Raw genomic sequence first — 22,680 nt, 5'->3', positions numbered from 1 at the left:
AGAAAGGAAAACGTTAAGAAGTTAGGGGGCTACCCCAGTACAGTTTAGGTATTTAGCCTTCCCCACGCCCCTTCCCTCACCCCCTCTGCAGTCTCCTCATTAGAATGTAATGACCATGTGCGGCCTTTCTCAGTATTACCCGCCATTAAGTCTCCTCCCGCCCCCCAGTCCAGCCCCCCTCCCTTTGCCATTCAAATACCGCGCCCCGGCCCCGCCCCGGGGGAGGAGCCGCGTGGCTCCTCCCAATCCCGGAAGCCGCTCTCGGGCAGCTGCTCGCTGGGACTGGGCGGTCTGAATCTCGGCGCGGAGAACGTCACGGCGGCCGCCTGGGCGGAAGCTCTGTCCCCGCATCCTCTCCTGCCCCGGGTGCGGGAAGCGCCCTCCCCGCGGCCGCTATGTCCCCTGTGCCCCAGAGCGGGCCATGCTGAGGCTCTGGGCCGCCGTCTCCAGAGTTGTCTCGGGTGCCTTCAGCCGCTGTGGCGCGCGTAGTCTGAGCGCCGGCATGTTCTACGCCGTGAGGAGGGGCCGCAAGACCGGCGTGTTCCCCACCTGGTGAGTGGGAGGGTGCCCTCCTGGTAGTGAGTGTGCCCACCTGGTGGGTGGGTGAGTGTGTCCTCCAGCCTCCCGGTCTGTTGGCTTCCTCCTTCCACCTCTCCCCCATGCTCAAAGTCCATTGCAATCAGACACACCTTTGCGCATCTCTGTGCCGGCGCACAGGATGTTGGTACCACTTTCTGACTTCCCCAGGGGTCCGAGGGTGCCCGCTTGAGCCTTCTGACCCCAGGGTCCTGACCTCCAGCAAGGTCCGTCCCTTGGGGAGATGTTGAGATGACAGTCTGTGATCTACTGCACTTTGTGACTGACCAGGGAATTACTCAGAGAAAACCCTGTCATTGTGCCGGCCCTGTGTTCTGTCAATTAATTCCCCTCCTTACCAAACAAACCCTGAAGAAGATCTTGGTCTTTTGGCCCCCAAAGTGGGGGATAGCTTAGATGGCCCTGAAACCAGACATGGAAGAGGTGGAAGAGGTTTTAGAGGGCAACAGACTCCTGGAATAACAATTTAAAACTGGAAACAACTTTTAAAGTTCATCCACTTGGATCCTAACAATTTACAAATGAGAAAAGTGAAGAGATCTTGGGGACCAGCACTTAGGTCCCCAGCTTTCCAGGGCAGAATATTTTCCACTATAACCTGACACTCAGTTAATTTTTTTTTTTTGCCTCTACTGACTAAACTACCTACTGCAGGGCTCAGAGAGCCAATGAGATATTGCAGAATCAACATTAAACATGTGGTACCTGTTGTATGTTCAGAAAGAGCACTTGAGATAGATGTTTGGAGTGATACACTGTCTGGCCGATTTTCAGTCTCAAGCCTTAAGAGTGTTTACAATGTAGTAGAAGCTGGTAGAAATAATTTTTGCTCATCCTTTTTAGGAAAGGGTATAATAAACTGCTTCTAATAAGCTAGTCGTTAAGTTGAGGATCATTTTTGTTTTTATTTCTTCTTGTTGATTCATTTCAGGCCTATGTAACTCTTCTTGAGTCCATTTGAGCTTTTCTTGGCAAAGATATTAAAGTGGTTAGCCATTTCCTTCTCTAGCTCATTTTTGCAGATGAAGAACTGAGGCAAACTAGGTGGAATGACTTTTCAGGGGCACACAGTGTCTGAGGCCAAATTTGAACTCAGGTCTTCCTGACTCAAGGCCCGTACTCTATCTACTTCACTATCTAGTGCTCCTTTTTTATGTCTAAGATTGGACTAATCAATCTATAAAAAGATTTTGATGAGCAGTTGCTATGTGATCAGTATTATGCTAGGTGCTGTAAAAAAACACAGAATTTGTATTAGACATGGCAGCTACCCTCAAGAAGTTTATCATCTTATTTGGGAAACAGTAAAATTAACACACCAGAATAGCAGTAATTGAGAATCATCCTCTCTTGAAGAATGTAAAAAGGAGCCTCAGAAAGGTTGATAATATAACAGACTGATATTCTAAATGTAAGCATAGTGTTTTGTAAACCTTAAAACTCTACATAAATTAGAGCTGTTTATTATTATTGCTTACATATAATTAGAAGAAATCTGCTGGAAGTGACACTTTTGAAAGCATAAAAAATAATTTCTCAAGATACATGAAAAAGGCGAAGTTACTAAACAATTTTTTTAAAAAGATGGTTTTGCTATCAGAAATAAAGCAAAAACTCTACCAGTTCCTACTACTATTTCATTTTATGAAAATGAGTGACGTGAGCACGCATGCACAGAGAAGTTTACTTGAAAAGATGAGAAGGCAGAAGAATTTCACAAAATTCTTTACAGCTGACCACGTTTTAATTGACTTGATTGAAAGGTGCAGAAAATATAGTATCCCACAGTTTGATTATTTTTAAAACATTTGACTTAGTAGAGAAAGACAAACTTTAAAGGTATCTCCTTTGCATATTATGATCACATAAGATTCCTTGATAATTGTAATACAGAGAACTTTGTTTAAAGATCCTCTGGCTTATCAATATCAAACAAGGCATGAAAGATTATGTTCACTGCTGTCTGAAGGATGAGTTTAGAATTCAGATGAAAAGAACTTCCTTATAGCAGATGATAATAATAGGCAAGTTCTTTGGATCATAGATTTAGAGTTAGAAGAGGCCCCAGAGGTCTTCAAGTTCAAATCCCTCATCTTACAGGTGAAGAAACTAAAACTTAAGAGTGGTGAAGTGGTTGGTTGCACTGCAAGTGTTTGAGATGGGATTCAAACCCCAGCTCTTACTGACCAAATTATTCTAACAGTTCCTTTTTCTGGATGACTTTGTACTGATGGAAACAAGCCCCAGAACCTTCCAAAATTTCAATTATAAGACGTACGACTACTCAAGAATTCAACTTGCCTAGCAAGTAACACAGGAAAATCCAAATGTATGATGAATGTGTGTCAAATACATACAAGAACGTATTAAGACTGTGATATGCAGGTAGTATGTGTGTATGTATGCATGTGCGAAAATAGATATGCATTGTATATATGTGTGTATATCTTGAATGCAACTTTAGAGGGACGTTGGGCTGGGCCTGGATCATTTATGAAGAGTTTATGGGAGGATATGGTAAGAGCCACATAAGATGAGAAGTTTATAAATGGTTTGTGATGTGTGTACTTTTGAGACGTGTTCTCACATCAATCAGATCATGAAATCTTTCCAGCATTCAAGCCCAAATCCCATACATTAGAAAGCAACTGGATAGCACCCAACATAGTGCCTTGAACATAGTAGTTGGGAAAAAAGTTTGTTAAGTTAATGAATGAAAATCCAAACAAGTTTAGAATACTCTGTATTAGAACAGTGGTTTTAAACCTTTTCATGGATCCTTTTGGCATTCTGGTGAGACCTATGGAGTCCTCAGAAAAATGTTTCCAGATACATAAGTAAAATGCATAGGATTACAAATGAAACTGATTATATGGAAATACAGCTTTCAAAATACTTTAAAAACAAATAAAACAGGTTCACAGACCACAGATTAAAAATTCTTGGATTAGGAGGAAGCCATGTAGTCTCTTAATCTAGTTAGCATATAGAGTGGATAATAGAGCAGGTATGCTAGGTATATTGAGAATAAAGAATATACTATTTTAGGTATATATTTATACCTATTAGGTAGTTCAGAATAAAATATTTCATTTTAAAGCTAGGTTTGAAAAACCAAGCCAAACAGGTTCTTAACACTTTATTGAAAGGCAGGTAGCATCGTATGAGCACTTCTTATGAAGCACTTCTTTAAGTATTTAACAGCAGCTAGTTTGTACAATGGATAGTGTGTTGGATTTAGGGTATGGAAAACTTGAAGTTCAAATCCTGCCTCGGAAATGTATCAGCTTTGTGACCCTAGACAAGTCAGTTATCTCACTATATACTAATTTCCTCATCTGTAAAATGGGAATAATAATAGTACCTACCTCACAGGGTTATTGCAAATACAGTCCAAGTGAGATAACATATGTGCAAGGCTTTGCAAACTTTAAAGTGCTCTATCAGTTCTCTTATTGTTGTTATTGTACCCTTTATAAGTGATCTATGTCACTCTCTTTCAGGAGTGAATGTCAAGCTCAAGTGAACCGATTTCCTGGTGCCAGGTTCAAGAAGTTTGCTACCGAGGATGAGGCTTGGGCCTTTGTCCGAAATACTGCAAGCCCTGATTGTTCAACAGGTAAGGTACCTCATGCTTTAACCCTCCCACCCCTACAAAGCATTTTCACATTTATTATGTCTCATTGGATCCTGAAAATAATTCTATGAGGCAACTGGATAGTATTATTTCTTTTTCATGGGTAAGGATACTGAGAGTCAGAGGGATTAGTGATTTCTTCACCATCACAGCATCAGCAGTGAGAAATGGGGCTAAAGCATAGGTCCCTTTGTTATTTAAGCTTGCCAGGGTTTCTGCTAGATTCCAGTTCTAAAGAAATAAGTAGGGTTTCTTTAACTAAAGAGAAGTATGTATATGTATGTATGTATGTGTCTATGTATGTTTTCAACCATTCTTTGTCATTTCAGGTAAAAGTTAGGTTTGTCTGATGCCCTCTTCTTTCACCCCTTCCTCCACACCCTTCTCACAAACCCCAAGTATGAGAACAGCAAGTTTCACCCTCTCCTGCCTTTCTACACTAGAGTATTCCTGTTACCTTTGATTTTCTTTCCCCACTTAAGAACTTCAGAACCGAACCAGCCCAGGCCTAGGTCTTCTGTTTTTCTTATTTAGCTTCCTCAGTGCCCCTTAGAGACACTGAGGTTCTGAAGAGACATTTGTTGTTTCTCACTGTATTAGAATATTAGCACTGCATCATCATACAACTTCTTCCAATTGCTCTCTAGGTTTCTCTGGAGAGTCTAACCCCAATTGAGAATGAAAGAAAAAAAACTATTACAAACACGTAGTCAAGCAAAATAAATTTCTGCATTGGCCATGTCCAGAAAAAAAAATGTGTATCTTCTTCTGGACTCTGAATCCTTCGTCTTTCTATTAGGAGGTGGGTAGCATATTTCATCATTAGTCCACCAGAACCATGGTTAGTCATGACACCGATTCTTTCATAGTTGTTTGTCTTTACCATATTGTGGCATTATATAAATTGTTTCCCTGGTTCTGTTCATTTCATTCTGTATCAGTTCATACAAGCCTTCCCAGATTTCTATGAAACTATCCCCTTCATCATTTTTTAGAGCACATGTTAGATGCCATCTCCTTTATAAGGTCTTTCCTTATTTACTGAGTTGTTAGTGTATATTACCTCTAAAAATTGCTTTGTATTACTCTCTGTAATTGGTATTGTCTATGTTTATATTCTATCACTAACACCTTACTCAGTTCTTTGCACTTAGTAGACAGTTAATAAATATTTGTCAAACATACTGAATTCCTAATTGCTATTCTGTTTTTCAGGAATAAAAAGGAAAATAGGTAGTAAAGAATTTATATGTTACATGGAGTTCTATATATACTAGCAGTAAACATTTATTAAGTTCCTACTATGTAACAGTCACTGGGCTAAGTAAGCTAGGGATACAGAAAGAAACAATTGACAGTCACCCTCCTTAAGGAATTCACAATCTAATGGGGGAGACAACAAGCATATATGTACAAACAAGCTATATACAGGATAAATGGGAAATAATTAATAGAGGGAAGATACTAGAAGTAAGAGGGGTTGGGAAGGACTTCTGTAGAAGATAGGACTTTAGTTGGGACTCAGAAGAAGCAAAGGAAGCAGGTAGTCATGGAGGAGGAGGGAGAGCATCCTAGGCATGGGGGACAGCCAGAGAAAATGCCCAGGACTTAGAGATGGATTGTATTGTTTGTGGAACAGCGAGGAGGCTGGGTTACAGTGTATGTGATAGAGAGTAAAATGTGAGAAGACTGGGAAGATAGCAGAGAGCCTGGGTTATAAAGGGTTTTGAGTGCCAAACAGCATCTTGTATTTGATCCTGGATGTAATAGGGTGTCACTGGAGTTTATTGAGTAGGGGGATGACAGACCTCCATTTTAGGATGATCAGTTTGGTGACTGAATGGAGGATGAATTGGAGTGGGGAGATTTGAAGCAGGCTGACTCACCAGCAGGCTATTGCAGTAGTCCTGGCATGAGGTGATGAGAGACTGTATTAGAGTGGTGGCAGTGTCAGAGAAGAGAATGAGACATATTTCAGAGATGATGCAAAGGTGAATTGACAGACCTTGGCAACAGATTAGATTGAGATATAGTGAGGAGTTAAAGATAACTCCTAGGTGTCAAGCCTGAGGAATTGGGAGGATGGGGCTGCCTTGGACAATTATAAAGAAGTGAGAAGGGTCCATCCAGAGTTTGGAAAGCTGATGAATTCAATTTGGACGTGTTCAGTTTAAGATGTCTATTGGAATCCAGTTCAAGATGTCTAAAAAGCATTTGGGGATATGAAATTGGAGGTCACCAGAGAGTTGGGGCAAGATAGGTAGAGTTGAGAATCATCAGTTTAGAGATGGTAATTAAATCCATGGGAGATAATGAGATCACCAGGTGAAGTAGTATAGATGGAAAAGAGAAGAGGGCCTAGGACAGAACTCTTGAAGGACATTTAGGATTAGAGGATATGGTCTGGAGAAAAATGCAGAAAAAGGAGACAGAGAAGGAGCAGTCAGATAGGTAGGAAGAAAACCAGGAAAGAGTAGTGTACTGTAAACCTAGAGATAATAGAGTATCTAGAAGGAGAGAGTGATCAAGTGTCAGAGGCGACAGAGAGATCAAGGAGAATGAGGATTAAGAAAAGGCCATTTCTCTCTTGGCCCATTCGCTACCAGAATGAAGACCACTCTAAACAACCAGACCGTCCACATCCCAGAAAATGTTGACAGCTCTCTTAAGGGTTGGACAGTTATTGTGAAGGGGCCAAGAGGAATCCTCCATAGGGATTTCAACCATATCAATGTTGAGCTCAGTCTCCTTGGAAAGAAGAAAAAAAGGCTCTGGGTAGACAAGTGGTGGGGAAATCGAAAAGAACTTGCAACCGTGCACACAATTCGTAGCCATGTATAAAACATGATCAGAGGCGTTACCCTGGGTCTTCATTACAAGATGAGGTCTGTGTATGCTCACTTCCCCATCAGTATTTTTTTTTTTAAGCATTCGGGATTAAGTAATTTGCTCAAGGTTACACGGCCAGTTATTTCTGGGTGTGGTGCTGAGTGTCTGAGCCTGGGATTCGATCTCCAGGTCTTCCCAACACTGGAGCCAGTGCTCTTACTCGCTGAGCCACCTGGCTGCCCCCTCCCATCAGTATTGTTAATCAAGAGAATGATTCACTTGTTGAAATCAGAAATTTCTTGGGTGATGTTATGGGAATGTAAATTTTTAAAGATCTTCCCTACCCCTAGGTTAAGTGCACCTGGAGCTTGGGGTGGGAGGCTTGTTTTTCAGCAGATACTTTGTGATTGGCCAGTGGGTCAAGAGGGTTGTTACATTCTCTGAGCCAGGAGAAGGCTATATAAAACGTTGATGTGAGGCTTTGCTTTGGGGCTCACTTTGAGAAGTGTTGTATGATTTGACCAGGTGAGACTCTGGGCAGCCGTTGTTGAGAGCCCCTCTGGCTTTGAAAACCCAAATGTTGATGTTTCCCTCTCTGGTAACTGTGATTTGGTATGGATGTAATGGTTGGACAGTTTGGAGGCCTGTCTGTTTGATATGTTTTTCTGTTTTCTTGTAACTTCTGTCTGTATACTCTGAAGTTTGGGGTGCTAACCTTTTCCTCCTGAACTAGGTAAACGATATATGTTTCATTGATTAAAGTAAGCTTGTTAACCCATTTTGAGTTGCTTTCCTTTAGAAAAGCAGATCTAAGAACCTGTGTTGGCAGCCACCCTGGAGATGCTGGGGTGTTTGCCACTACAGGTGAAAAATATATCCGAAGAATGCGCATGAGACCAGGTATTGCTTGTGCTGTTTCTCAAGCCCCAAAAGATGAGTTAATTCTTGAAGGAAATGATATTGAACTTGTTTCAAACTCAGCTGCCCTGATCCAACAGGCCACCACAGTCAAAAACAAGGATATCAGAAAATTTTTGGATGGCATCTATGTTTCTGAGAAAGGCACAGTGCAACAAACTGATGAATAAGTTGGAAAAGATGCCAAAGGCCACGTCCTGAGGAGTCAATGCTTATTCAGTTGTCAAAATAAAAATACTCTTTGTCAAAAGAAAGAAAGAAAGAAAAGGCCATTTGATTTGTTAAGGGATCATTAGTAACTTTGGAGAGAGAAGTTTTGGTGAGAAGCCAGATGGTAAGGGGATGAGAAAAGAGTGAGTGGTGAAAAAAGTGGCAGCACTCATTGAAGACAGCCATTGAGGAGTTTAGCCCCCAAAAGCAGAAGAAATAAAGGGTGATAATTAGCTGGAATGGAAGGATCAAGCGAGGGTTTCTTGTGAATGGGGGAGACATGGGTGTTTGTAGGCTATGGGGAAGCAGCCAATAGACAGGGAGAAATTGAAAATAAGTGATTGACTTGTAGTTATAGAGGGGGTTATATATAGTCTTATATTATAGATATATTATATTATTATATATTGTATAATTATATAGGGTTTTATATGTGTGTGTGTGTGTGTGTGTGTGTGTGTGTGTGTGTATAGTCTGTTAGAGGAAATGAGATGGAATGGGATCACTTGTGCAGGTAGAGTGGTTGGTCAGGAGGAGGCCACTTCCTCGTGTGAAGGAGATAGTGGCAGAAGGCATCTGAGTGATAAGATGAGGAAGAGAGGAAAAGAGGGCACTCACAGCAAATGACTTCAATTTTTTATATAAAATATGAGGCAAACTTCTCAGATGAGAAGGTGGGGGGGACAAGGAGCTGTGGGAAATTTGAGGAGGAGTAGAAAGCTGTGGAGAGTGGGATAGTGAAATGGGAGGTATAGTCAGATAGGACTAGGATTAACCTTTTTAATCCTAGAGCATGTGTCGTCACTCAAATTTGTTTGTTTTCCATTCTGCAGAATTTCCTCATTTTGGTGAATTCTGCTCATAAAGTTTCATATTTGTTCTTTACATCCTTGAATCTTTTTAAATGTCATCAGTCAGTACACATTAAGCACCTACTATGTGCCAAGCACTGTACTAAACAAATATAATAGTCTGGTTTTCTTTTATGGAAATTAAATGAGATTAAGGAGGGCAGGGTTAGTGGGAAGAAAAGATGTAGAAATTGAATTGGAGTGAGGAGACTCAAAGTAGGATGAGGACTTATAAATTATCAAATTTTTCTTGAAGATTTTGCATTGGGGATTAGAATTTAGAATTACTTTATTATTGGGCTAATGTTTTTATTTGGGGAAAGGGAGTTACTATCTCTTCAGACCTTTTTCCTTTTCTAGACTTCTTTCCATTTTCTTCATGAACCATAATTAATTAAATAGATGCCCTTGAGAGGTCGCTATCTGGTTTTGAAATCTTAACAGAAAAACTTTATCCTTACCCAGATTTTGTTCCACAAGAATATGTGCTCCAAATCTTCTCCTGTACCCTCAGCCTAGAATGAAAAAACTGCAAGTAGAAATCATAGACTACAAAAATTTAAGATAATGAAGGCAGAACAATTTGTATGATTCTTTGTACAATTGGGTTCTTGAAGATAGTCCTTAAGTAAAGAAGGTGATACTGAGGACACCTTGAGGCCATGTTGTATAATAAAACAGAGTCTAGATTATTCCTGCCTCGCCCACCTTCCTACCCACCCCCCCCCAAAAAAAACCCTCCTTGAGGGCAGAGATTCATTTTTCTTCTTGTACATAGTGTTCACATAAAAGGCACTTAATAAATGCTTTCTGATTTGGAATTTCTGTGTTCAGATTATCTGTATGGCCTTAAGCAAGTCATTTAACCTCTTTAGACCTCTGCTTTCTAAACTGAAATGAGGATGTTGGACTACAGTTATTGCAGTAGAAGTAGAAATTTGGTGAAATCTTGTGTTTAATTTCTTGCTGCTCACCTATGCATGGACTTTTTCTTGTAGAGCAGAAAAAGAAAAGTGACACACAAGACCCTGAAGTGAAACCACGCAAGAGACCCTGTGAGTCATCAGATGAAGAGGAAGAGCCTTGTGCAAAGCTTACAAAACAAAATACAGACTCAGTACCTTTACTTAGCAAAGAAACATTTTCTTACATGGGTAAATGTAGAACTTGTTTTATATTATGTGAACATTTATATGTATATAACTTGTTTACTTTTGGGTGGCTAATTTAACTGAAAAACTTAGTAAAAACTTTTATAGAACTTCATACAAAAGTAAGTAGAAAACTGCTATATTCACTAGTTATGCAGATCCTATCGTATGGAAGTTTTGAAATTGTTTTTGTTTCGTTTCTAAATAATAGTTATTTTCTTTTCTGCTCTTTAAAAAAAAATCTATATTTTTATTTATATCTGCTATATATTTGTATAAAATGCTTGTTTTCAAGTATATCCTTTTCCCCTACCCTACTCAGTGAGCCATCAATTTATAGCAAAGAAGTTTTAAAAAGAGAAAAAAGAAAAACAGTCCAGCAAACAAATCAACATATCAGTCCAGGCTAATAGTTTATGTAGTCTTCCATACCCATACCTTCACCATTGTAAAGAAAGGAAGCCAAGCTTATTTACAAAGTGTTCAGCTCTCTGTTTACATTGTTGTCATTGGGTTTATTGCTTTCTCGATTTTTACATCAGTTCATATAAGTCTTCCTATGCTTCTTTGAATCACGAATCAATGAACATTTATTAAGAGCCTACTATATACCAGGTACTGCTGTACATGCTAGGCACACAAATACAATGAATGAAAAATCCTTGCTCAGCAGTTTACATTCCAATGAGGGAGCCAACAAGTACATAAATAAGTACAGATAGAATAAATACAAACTAGTTAACTACAAGGTCATTTGAGAAGAAGGACACTTCGCACTTGGGGGATAGGGAAAGGCATCATTTAGAAGGTGGTACTTGAGCTGCATCTTATGCCATAGTAATATTCTGTTCTATTCCTGTGCTACAGTTTATTTAGCCATTACCCAGTACATGGGCATGTACTTTGTTTCTCTGTTTTTACTACCACAAAAAGTGGTGCTATGAATATTTTGGTCTACAAGGAGCCTTTTTTCTGTGTTGACCTCATTGGGATATATACCGAGTAATGGAATTTGGGGGTCAAAGTATGTGAACAATTTAGTCACTTTTTTATTGTAATTCTAAATTGTTTTCAGGAAAAGTTGGACCTATTTGCAGGTTGACCAACAGTGTATTAGTGTGCTTATTTTCCCAGTCCCTCCAACACAGTATTTCCATCATTTGTCATCTTTGCCAATTTGCTGGGTATTATTTTGATTTACGTGTCTTAGCATTATTTTGATTTACATTTCTCCTATTAGTGACTTGGAGCAATCTTTTATGTGGTTATTAATAGTTTGCAATTTTTTTTAAAGCAATTGGGGTTAAGTAACTTGCTCAAGGTTACAGAGCCAGTTATTAATAGTTTGCAATTCTTTTGAGAATTTTCTGTTCATATGGTTGGCCACTTAACCATGAATGAATGGCTATTGCTTGGTCTTTATGTTCATATTAATACTGTATATATCTTGGCTGTCAGGCCCTTATAAAAGGTATTTGATGCAAAGAATTTTCCCCATTTGACCCCTTCCCTTTTTATTCTATAATGCATTGATTTTATTTATGCAAAAGCTTTTCAGTTTCAAATAATTGAAATTATGTATTTTGTTTTATGATAATGTCTGTCCCTTGTTCTGTAGGCAGCTAGATGTTGCAGTGGATAGATTGCTGGGCCTGTAGTCAGAAAGACCTGAGTTCAAACCTGACCTTAGATATTAACGAACTATGTGACCCTGGGCAAGTCAAATGATTTTTACTTGCCATCTCCCATGCCTAGAATTCTCATGTTTTCCTCATCCCTGCCTCCTGGCTTTCCTGAAGTCTCAGCTAAAGTCCCACCTTCTACAAGAACCTTTTCCCCCAGTTCTCCTTAATCTTAGTGCTTTCCCTCTGAGATTATGTCCAGTTTGCTCTGTATACACTTTGTCTGGACAGCTGTTTGCTTTTTGTCTCCTGCAGGGCTTTTTTGCCTTTCTTTGCATCTTCAGTGCTTAGCACAGTGCCTGACAGCATTAATAAATTATTGATGGCTATTAAAGAATGGATGGGCTTAACATGTTCTAGAATTTGTTCCTTTTCATCCTCTGCAACAGATGTTGGTGAATAAGCTTAAACTATTTGCATGATGGTGATGCTGATCATTCATGGTGATCTTTTCAATACAAAATGACTCAATAGGTCAGTAAATCAGTAAATGCTGTTTATTGTTGTCTCTTGATCACTGAAAAAAGACAAACTTTTACTTCTCCAAGTTTAACCCATGGGCCATCCTCCATTTAACTGGTTTTGTTTTCCTTAAGAATGTCGGGATAGTGAATAGATCACCAGCCCTGGAGTCAGGAGGACCTGAGTTCAAATCCGGCCTCAGACATTTGACACGAAAACTAGCCATATGACCTTGGGCAAGTCACTTAACTCCAATTGCCCTGCGAAAAAAAAAAGAAAATGTTTGGGGCGGCCAGGTGGCGCAGTGAGTAAGAACACCAGCCCCAGAGTTGGGATGACCTGGGATCAAACCCGGGCTCTGATACTTGGCACCACACCCAGAAATAACTGGCCGTGTAACCTTGAGCAAGTTACTTAACCCCAATTGCTTTAAAAGAAACCAAGAATGTCAGGATTAACACAATTCAGTACCTCCACTATAATGACCTCTTGTTGGTCACTAGACAAAAGATCTTACAGTGAGAAGGCCAACAGCTAAGTTAAAGTTTAGAGGGTCTGAAAAGCCGTGGGAGTCCTAACACCCATTCCTGCTATTCTGCCACCATCACTGCACAAACAGAAGAAGCCATGTAGGACTGGGGACCGTTTTGTATTTTCCTTTGGCACCATGGTAACTCATAAAACAAAGTATCCAAAGGATTCATTCCCCAAGTGGCCAGCCTGCTAGTAAGATTTACAAGTTTACATTACCTTTGCCTCTTGGTACTTAGCTTTGCTGGTCCTAAGAAAGCAAACATTTCAGACTAAAAACTTGTTATCAGGACTATGTCAGAGCTTTTCTAGCATGGCAGATTTTGCCAGCTTGTGCACGTTTCTGGCTTAGATAGCTCTTAGGAACTTAATAGCAACTCCATGCTGTGATAAGGTTATCAGAGTTGGATTTTGCATATACCCAGTACTCAAATCTCTGAATGAGAGATGAGGACTGGACTTATGAATTTGAGTGTCATCCTCAGAAAAGGCAGTGAGCAAATGAAATCTTAAAGTATAGGAAAAGAGAAGCAGAAGGCTGAGAATGGAGCTTTGGAGAAGGCAGAAAAGAAAGAACAGGCAAGTAAGATAGCAAGGGATTGATCAAAGAGGTGAGAGAACTAGAAAAGGGTGATGTCTTAACTGGCAGCTAAAGAAGGAATGCAGAAGTCACAAGAATGCTCAGCACTATGGTTCTGTTTACGCCAGATTTCTGGCTGTTTTTAGTCATTTGGGTTTTATAGTGTGAATGAATGAAGCATTTATTAAGCATTTACTATGTGCAGAACGCTGCATGAAGCATTAGGGATACAAATAGAAAAGCAAGCAGCCGCTGCTCCCGAAGAGCTTGGGTTCTTCGGGAGGAGACAACACATAGGGAAGGTTTTAGCTGTTTGTTGGATGGAAGGGTCCTGGGGTCGTTAAGGTGTAGTGGCATGCTCATAGTTCTTTAATGTCCCTTCCACTGACAAATCATGTCATTTCTGATTGAATTATTTGACAGTACCAAGGGCTTTAGTGACAAGAACTTTGCTTTCTGGGACTTCAGAAGCTATGACTGAAGCACTTTTCAGGGGTGCTTGTCATGCTATATCTCCACAGAGCTTGTTCCCTAGGATGATGGGTGAGGGCCCTGGGCTAGAAGCAGTGCTGTTCCTAAGATTCTTGAGTTTAGGGTACTGGGGTCTGAGGGAAGATGGTGGTCAAAATGGAAGTGGTGGTTTGACTTGCTTATCACATGCTGCCTCCTGCCTCTCCCTCAGGATGTCTTGATGTTTTACCTCAGCTGGCTGGCCTGCCCTGTGGCTGGCAGTTGGTGGGGATGGCCCTTTCTCCATAGTAATTGTTTCCCCAGGTGATGGTTGTGAGGGCTTCAAAAAGTTAAATTTACTTTTTTTTTTTGCCTCTTTTTTTTTGGAGGGCAATTGCAGTTAAGTGACTTGCCCAAGGTCACATGGCTAGTTTTGTGTTGTGTCTTTAGGCCAGATTTGAACTCAGATCCTCCTGTCTCCAGGACCGGTGCTCTATTCACTGTGCCACCTAGCCTCCCCTTAAATTTACTTTTGACAGAATTTTTTAATGGTGTCTCCATTGCTTCCAACAACCATCTGGACAGGTTTCACATTTTAACAGCTGTCCACTTTGGAAGTATAACAAAAGATTTTCTTGTTCCCTGCCTTATTTAGGCATACGTACTCTTGTCCACTTTCTGACTGAAGATTCTGGGATAAGGACCAAGGATTCGATTTTTGTCAGAACAGATACTCCCTCCACTGACATATTGCATCCATTCTCTGATTTAGTAAATGGATTTCAAGGGTTACTTTGGGCAAGAGGTTCATTGCCCTGTGACCCATCTAGTCATGAAACTTTACAATCTTACCCAGGCTGATCATCAGATAACCATCATACTTCCTTTCCATCCTTTTTGAATGTGTACGGAAATCCTTTCCAATTTAGTAGGACCTACAAGAGCTTATATAGATTTTGATAACCTAAGTCATCCTCATTCTACTGTGAGTCATCAGAGGAACACTTCACTGAAGAATTGGTGGCATAGATGCTTAACAATCTTTTTGAGGTCGATTTAACATTAGGCAGGAGGCCTGATCTGCTGGAATTTTGATCATTATTGTACTCAGGCTGTGGGCATCATTTTGGTGCAGAGATGCTTCATGTGTAAAAAGAATCATGGCTTATGGTACACAAAGAGACAGTTTTGCTGTTCTCTGATGATCTTTCCTTCTAATTTAGAACCCAGACAGATGGTGCTTGATCACTCATGTGTGACCCAATTGCACAAAGTAGTTTCATTACCCATTGATTTGCACATGAATGCTGGATTCCAAGGAAAAGGTGGAACCTAAAAGTAAAACCCCAGAAGGAAAAATGAGGTTATTCTCCTTGGCCTTAAGTTGAATTCAACCATCATAAAAATTCCTCATTAGATATGATAGTAAACTTATGAAAAGTAATTGGTGTTATTAGTAATTTCCCTTGTGTAACACTGATCAAATTTTTTGTTTCACAGGAGATGCAGCTGTGGTTTACACAGATGGCTGCTGCTCCAGTAACGGGAGGAGGAAAGCTCGAGCAGGCATTGGTGTTTATTGGGGGCCAAGCCATCCCCTGTAAGTAACATGTGACTATTTTAAACCTTATTCAAAGCTTCTGAGATTCACATTTAACCCAGTTGCTTTCACATATTTTAAAACTTATCAGGATTTGTAGGAGAATCTGCTATAATTTTTTTGAGAAGCACAACTTTGCTATGGTAAGAGCACTGAACTGGGTGTCTGGAGAGATCTTAGCTCAGATCCCACCTTCAGCACTTAGTTGTTGTGGAACCCAGGGCAAATATGTCCCATAATTTCTACTGGCCTAGGTTATTAGGAAGATCAGATGGGATACAAGGGCTGCAACCTTGAAGGACTATATAAATATCACAGAATAACAGAATTTGAGAGCTGGAATAGATCTTAGCAGTCATCTAGTTCAACCTATACACAAAAAAGAATCCCCATTATAACTTACTTGACAAGTGGTCATCCACCATCTGCTTGAAGATCTCTAAGAAGGGGGAAATTTCCACCTCTGGAGGCATCCCATTCCACCTGGGGCAGCTCTAATTTTTAGGAAGTCTTCCCTGACATCAAGTCGAAATTGATTTCTTCAGCTTCTGCCCACTGCTCTTGGTTCTGCTTTCTGGGGCCAGTCAGAACAAGTCCAATCCCTACCCCATAAGACAGATCTTCTGATACTTGGAAACAACTGTCATGTCCCTCTGAGCCTTGTTTTCTCCAGTTAAATACGCACAATTCTTTCAAATGATTCTCATGTAACATAAATCAAGGCCCTTCACCGTCCTGGTAGCCATCGTCTGTATATGCTCCAGCTTATCATTATCCTTAAATCTTGGCACTCAGGACTGAACATAGCAATGAACACAGCTCCAGATAAGATCTGATGAAGGCAGAGTACAGTGGCCTTATCACCTCCTTACTCCTTCTCGGTGCAACCCAAGACGACATTAGCTTTTCTGGCTGCCACAGACCATTACTGACTTATTGAGCTTTCAGGCCACTAAACTCCCTGGTCTTTTTCAGAACTGCGCACTAACCGTGCCTCCCCCATCTTTCACTTGTAAAGTTGATTTTTTTTTTTTTGTAAGCAGGTGTAACACCACATTTCTCCCTATTGAATTTCACCTTGTTAGATTTAGCCTAATACTCTGTAAAAGATCCAGTTTTGTGTTTTCTACAGATTTTATAAGCAAGCCATCTGCCTTTATGCCAGGCAGAGATAAACCAGCACAAGGCCAAGCAGAGACCCCTGAAGGACCCAACTGGAAACTTATCAGAACTGACATGGACTGTTAATAACTTCTCTTTGAAACTGGCCATATAGCTAGTGGTGAATCCATCTAATTGCATTGTCATCTTCACCTTTTCCACAAGAAGAACAGTATCAGATATTTATCAGCTTCATTAAAATCTAGATACACCATATCCACAATATTTTTCTCATTTACTATATTAGAGATCTTCTCTTTTCTGTATCTCAGATATCACTGATAATGGTTCTGAAGTCACAGCTCCTATTTCTTTCAGTACCCAAGGAAGCAGTTCATCCGAGCCAGGTGACTTTAACTCATCAAGGTCAGTTAGATCCTTTCTGACAATGGCCTCACTTCCTGGGTATCAGCTCTCCATCAGTCTTTTGGGGAGGGGGGCATTTCTAGTACAAAGAGCTTTCTTTTTGTTAGAGAAAACAAAAAATTAGAATTGAGCACCTCTGTCTTCCCCTATTGGCACTTATGATAGTCCCTACTGCCCCAAGCAAAGGTAAATCCCTCTTTAGTCTTCCTCTTTCTCCCAATATAGCTAAAAGATCATCTATTGTTTAAAAGGCCTAGAAATGTTAGAAACAAAGCTTTGGTCTAGTTCAGCATTATTTAGATTTACCCTTCATAAAGGCTTTAGGTATATGATTGAGACTTTTACTTTTCTTTTTCCAAATCTCTCATAGCAAGTCTCTGTTTCTTTTCAAAATATTTTGTGCCAAAATTAGTAATCTAAAAATTACTTTTATTTTTACTTTCAAATTCTCTCTTTTCTCACCCACTGAGAAGGTAAAGAAAACTAAGCCCATTACAGATATGTATTCAAGCAAAACAAATTTCCTTATTAGCCACGTCCAAAAAGAAAGAAAAGAAAATATACTCTTTCAGCACTCCTTCAGCTCTTTATCTGAGGGTGGATAGCATGTTTCATCATGAGTCCTTTGGATATGTGATTGCTTCCATCGTGTTCATCAGAGTTCCTAAGCCTTTCAAAGTTGTTTATCTTTACAATATTGTTCTTATTGTATAAGATGTTCTCTTGGTTCTACTCACCACTTTACATCAGTTCATACAAGTCTTCCCAGGTTTTTCTGAAACATCTTTCATTAAGGCTGAGGTTTGGGGGGTTCACAGATAGATTTCTGAGGGTACATACATTAATTTAGATAGGGGAAAATTATGTCTTCGTTTATATTAACTTCTAACTGACATTTATTATTTCTTTCAATTATGAATTTAAAAAATAGTATTTTTCTGAGAAAGGTTTGTTGACTTTACCACACTACCAAATAAGTCTGTGACACAAAAAATTAAGAACCCTTACCCAATAGAATGATCACTGGATATGAAGTTAGAGTACTAGTCTTGTAGCTCTGGCAGTAACTTTTAACCATCCTTGGTATATTGAATTGCTCTTAAGAATCTTTTGGTGCAAGTATATGTGAAATCATAGTAATATCATAAAATTGAGTCACACAAACCCATATCTGAAAGCATAGGGTATGTTTAATGTAAAATATTTAATATGATGTTAGTAAATACATATGATTTTGGATGTGATCTATAAATTAATTGGCCTCCCTATAAATTAATAGGGAGCTCTTGCTAAGGAATCTTCTCTACCTGTCAGCACTTCCTCAATGTTAAGTGACTTGCCCAGGATCAAAGGTCTTCCTGACTCCAAGGCCAGCTCTTTAGCATGCTGCTTTTCAAATGTATATGTCTGCAATCTTGTTTCACACATATGTGTATGTATATTTAAACATGCTAGATTTTTATCTAGAATAATTTGTTAAATTATAAATCTTTCTCTTTTCATTCTCCCCACCTCCCCTTTCCTCTCCTTCTTTCTTTCCTTTTCTTTCTTCCTTTTCTTTCTCCACTCTCACAGAAATGTGGGTGATAGACTTCCTGGGCGACAGACAAACCAAAGAGCAGAAATACATGTAAGTTAGGAAGTACCAAAATTTTGTATGCTTTTAAAATAATAATTATTAAAAATTAGTAGATCTCTGCTTAATAGTATAATTTTTCTTTGACTAATTATGAAATGAAATCTAGTGTTGTATTACCTGGAATATCTAAAATATTCTGGGTATAGAAAAACCTTAGTCAAAAAACATTTTATTAAATATTTATTACTATGTGTTAGGCACTGTTCTCTGCTAAGCACTTGTGATATGAAAAAAGGCACTAACAGAACAGTCCCTGCCTTTTAATAGTTCACATTCTAATGGGAGAGAAAACATGTAAGTAACATGTACATAGTAGATATATTCCAGAATAAATGAAACATGATCTCAGAATAGAAGGTGTATTAGCTGGGGCAGATCAGGAAAGATCTACTGCATAGGGTAGGCTTTGAGCTAAATTTGTAGGAAGCCAGGAAAACAGTCAAGAGGTAGGAAGGAAGAGCATTCCAGGCACAGAAGGTAGCCCGTATAAAAGTAAGGGGTGCTATATGTGAGGAGCCCTAAGTAGGCTAGCTCATATAGCTGACTTACAGAGTTCGTAGAGGACAGTGAAACAAAAAGACTGGAAAGATATGAAGGAGCCCGGTTGTAAGGGGCTTTAAATGCCAAATAGAGGACTTTATATTTCGTTCTTGGGGTAATGGTAAGCAACTAGAATTTACTGAGTAGACGGGTAATGTAGTCAGGCCTGTGCTTTAAGAAAACCACTTTGGCAGCAGGAGAGTGGATAGATTACAGAAAGGAGAGATTTAAGGCAGGAGATGTTAGGAGATTGTTGCAGTAAGCAAGAGGTAATGAGGGTGCTAGCTGTGGAAGCTGAGAGAAGGGGATTAATGACAACAAGATTTGGCCATGGATTGGATATGCATGGTGAGAATGAAAAGTGGAAGATGACACTGAGGTTGTGAGGTTCTGAGCCTGGGTGGCCCAGTGGCCTGGGAGGATGATGGTGTTCTTGATAATAATAGTTCAGATAAGGGGAGTAAAATGATTGTCTTGCTATGGTGGGAGCTCATTTGAGATAACTGAATTTGGAGTAGACCCAGTCAGCTCAGTTGTGATTTCCTCCAGCTCTATACAACAGTGCGTAAATAGGAGTGATGGAGATGGATCATTGGAGTAATCCAGGGTTGGGGCTTGACAAGGTGTGATCAGCAATAGGATAAAGGAGCAAGGGACAGAAGAGTACAGGATCAATTTAGAGGTTAATTGGTTTGCAAAGCAGTTGAGCTAAGGAAGGGAGGAGATTGTAACCAGTGCATGGGTAAGGGCCCAAAAAGAGTTGTGGAAAGAATGGAGGTGTCAGGGAGGCCAAAGAACAGGATTAGGTGTTTTAGGCAGGAAAAGGTGGAATACTTTAAGATTAGTTTAGGGTACAGTAACAAATTTTGGAAAAGGAATTTTTATAAAAATGTTGTAAACTTTTTTCATCTAACTTTCCACTTAGATTGGTGGCCGTGTATCAGATAAGGAATATAATGACTATGAGTCACTTAAACCTTTCCATTTCCTCACTTGTAAAATAAGGAGGTTGGGTTAGATTAGGGTTTCTTAACATCTTTATTTCAATGTAACTGATTTCCTTTGTTACCTTGTGTATTTTATTGTATGCATTAAATGACATTTTCTGAGAACAACTTTACCATTCTGCCAATAGGCTTCACCAGACTGCTAGAGGGGGTATATGACACAAAGATCAAGAACCCCTGGATTAGATACAGACTAAAGTGTCTTCTAGATCTAGGAGACATCAGTTCTGTGAATCTAGTGCAATATTAGAGCAAATGGATAAACTTAATAGTCATTATAAATATGAAGTTGTAAGTTAACCACTTTTCTGTTTTATAACTGTCAAAATATCTCTTCAAGGCTGCCTGCAAAGCAATCGAACAAGCCAAGAATCAGAACATCAGTAAACTGGTTCTCTACACAGATAGTATGTTTACTATAAATGGTAAGTTATTGTTTTGTTTCTTATAGTGGCTCATATATATAGAAAGACTAAGACGATGCTTACCTGGAAGAGAGAGTTTCAGATGATGGTTGGCTACCTACTGTACTTCCAAGGGGTCAGGTTCAGCTCAAAATGGCAGACAGGGTATAAGGGTTGGTCTAGAGCAAGAATTCTTGACCAGCAGCATGTGAACTTTAAAAAATATATTTTAATATGATTGGTTTCCTTTGTAATTCTTTTCATTTTATTATGTGCATTTGGAAACATTCTGAGAAAGGGGTCCACAGACTTCACCAGACTGCTAAAGATGTCCATTATGCAAAAAAAGGTTAAGAATCTTTTCCTGGTCAAGAGGTTTCTTGTGAGTTAAATCCACCTTTTGAACAGTTGGATCATCCAAAGATCCTTCATATTGAACAGAATGAACCCCACCTCTCAAGTGTTCTGGGGAATTCCTTTGGATGTTCATCAGGACATTTTTTGCAAGGCTAGTCACAGTGTATGGGCAGTATGTCTAGAGTAAGGTATCTTCCAGAAAAGTTTACTTTAAGACAGCTAGATTGTCTCTCAGTAGAATCTAAAATTAATTTCTATTAGTTTTGGCAAATTAAAAGGAAGCACAAATGGTCCTTATGTAGCTATGTCTACAGAGTGCATAACTGAAAATTCCTGGAAGAGCTGATCATTCAAGAAAGTTGAGGGTAAAATGCAATGAACTTGGTTGTGAAATGGTGTAATGACTAGTTACATTTTAACTACGTAGGTATAACAAGTTGGGTTAAAGATTGGAAGAAAAATGGCTGGAAAACAAGCACAGGAAAAGATGTCATTAACAAAGAAGACTTTGTTAAGCTTGATACACTTATTCAAGACATAGACATTAAATGGGTGAGTAGTTTCTTTTTTTTTTTCTTTGAAAAGTGGTATAAAAATTTATTGTTTTTACTATTATCATGTCACTCCTCAGGCTTATGTGTCTGTTGAGGAACTTGATGAATCAAACAATAAGTATATATATTTATCCAGAGTCTACTCTCCACAAGGCAATTCTCAAATAAGAAAAAGAATAGGATAAAACACTGAATTTTGTCCAGTACTGTACGTAGGGAACATCTTATCCAAATTTTAACATGGATTCAGAGCCTTAGAATACTCACTTTGTGAATTTTGGTAAATAGATCAGATCATCGTGAAGAAAAAAATCTTGCTTTTGGATTCTCCATAGGTGCAAATGGAGCAAAGAAGAAAATTTGCAACTTACTTATAAGTAGATTCCTGTTATACGCATAAGTTCTCTTATTTTCTCACTTTACTTATTTCAACTATTTAATGTTTCACACACACACATACACATATACACACACAGACAAAATGTAGTTATTTTTCTTTTGACATTGTGTTCAGCTTACTGACATATTTATAGTCTTTCTAAATAATTTAATCATCTGAAAAATTAAAAGAGTAGTTTGAAAAAGACTGATATCACAGTTTTTGTGGAAAAGACATTTCTTTTATCTCTTTGTGTGCTGTTTACTTGCTTGCACTTGAAATCAGCCAGAATAATTGAGACAATTTTCATATAGACCTAATTTTAGTGTTAATTCATACTATTTTTTAAGGTTCTTTTCATTAGTAGAAGTCATGTTATTGACCAAAGACTAAGTAACTTATTTAAACTTCTCTTTTAACAGATTCATGTTCCTGGTCATTCAGGGTTTGCAGGCAATGAAGAAGCTGATAGATTAGCAAGAGAAGGAGCTAAAAAATCTCAAGAATCGACATAGCATAATTTTTATAATCTAATTAAAGAGCAAACCAAGTGTTTTTTGGTCATTATTTGTGTGAAAATTTGCATATAAGACATGAACTATTGCAGGTAGACTTGAGAACATTCTTGTTTGATCAGGAAGACTGTATAGTTTTCTGTTGAAGTAAGGTTCAGTATGTTAAACTACCCTTTTCTGTACCCTGACCAACATATCTATTTATTTTGGGGAATTGTTGGGATTTCAGCATAAAGTAGATATAACTGACTATTACTCAA

The 22,680-nt window shown here is 39.0% G+C and overlaps 1 protein-coding gene and 1 long non-coding RNA gene across 2 annotated transcripts; both read left to right on the top strand.

The window, feature by feature from the left end:
• The first annotated feature begins 231 nt into the window (after positions 1-231).
• On the top strand, positions 232-22,680 carry RNASEH1 (ribonuclease H1). The gene is made up of 8 exons (XM_069064774.1): positions 232-552; positions 4,101-4,216; positions 10,041-10,196; positions 15,399-15,498; positions 18,601-18,655; positions 20,552-20,636; positions 21,400-21,524; positions 22,328-22,680. The coding sequence occupies exons 1-8, from the start codon at positions 422-424 to the stop codon at positions 22,418-22,420; spliced, it is 861 nt and encodes a 286-aa protein (XP_068920875.1). The 5' UTR covers positions 232-421; the 3' UTR covers positions 22,421-22,680.
• LOC138143524 (uncharacterized) lies at positions 6,961-8,061 on the top strand. The gene is made up of 3 exons (XR_011163708.1): positions 6,961-7,069; positions 7,317-7,366; positions 7,928-8,061. It is a non-coding gene; the product is annotated as an uncharacterized lncRNA (long non-coding RNA).

This window comes from Petaurus breviceps, unplaced genomic scaffold (genome assembly GCF_028583685.1).
Source record: "Petaurus breviceps papuanus isolate PSGF00001 unplaced genomic scaffold, PetGlider_PUasm1.0 90644, whole genome shotgun sequence".
NCBI lineage: Eukaryota > Metazoa > Chordata > Mammalia > Diprotodontia > Petauridae > Petaurus > Petaurus breviceps.
The sequence above is the reverse complement of the archived record's forward strand: the minus strand, read 5'-3'. Positions and strand labels throughout refer to the sequence as shown.

What these genes read in the sequence shown, in the direction of transcription:
- RNASEH1 (XM_069064774.1), top strand. Translation starts at nt 422, where the DNA reads ATGCTGAGGCTCTGGGCCGCCGTCTCCAGAGTTGTCTCGGGTGCCTTC. An exon ending in AAGCCCTGATTGTTCAACAG is followed by an intron (nt 4,217 to 10,040) that starts GTAAGGTACCTC and finishes TTTTTCTTGTAG; the next exon opens with AGCAGAAAAAGAAAAGTGAC. An exon ending in TGGGGGCCAAGCCATCCCCT is followed by an intron (nt 15,499 to 18,600) that starts GTAAGTAACATG and finishes CCACTCTCACAG; the next exon opens with AAATGTGGGTGATAGACTTC.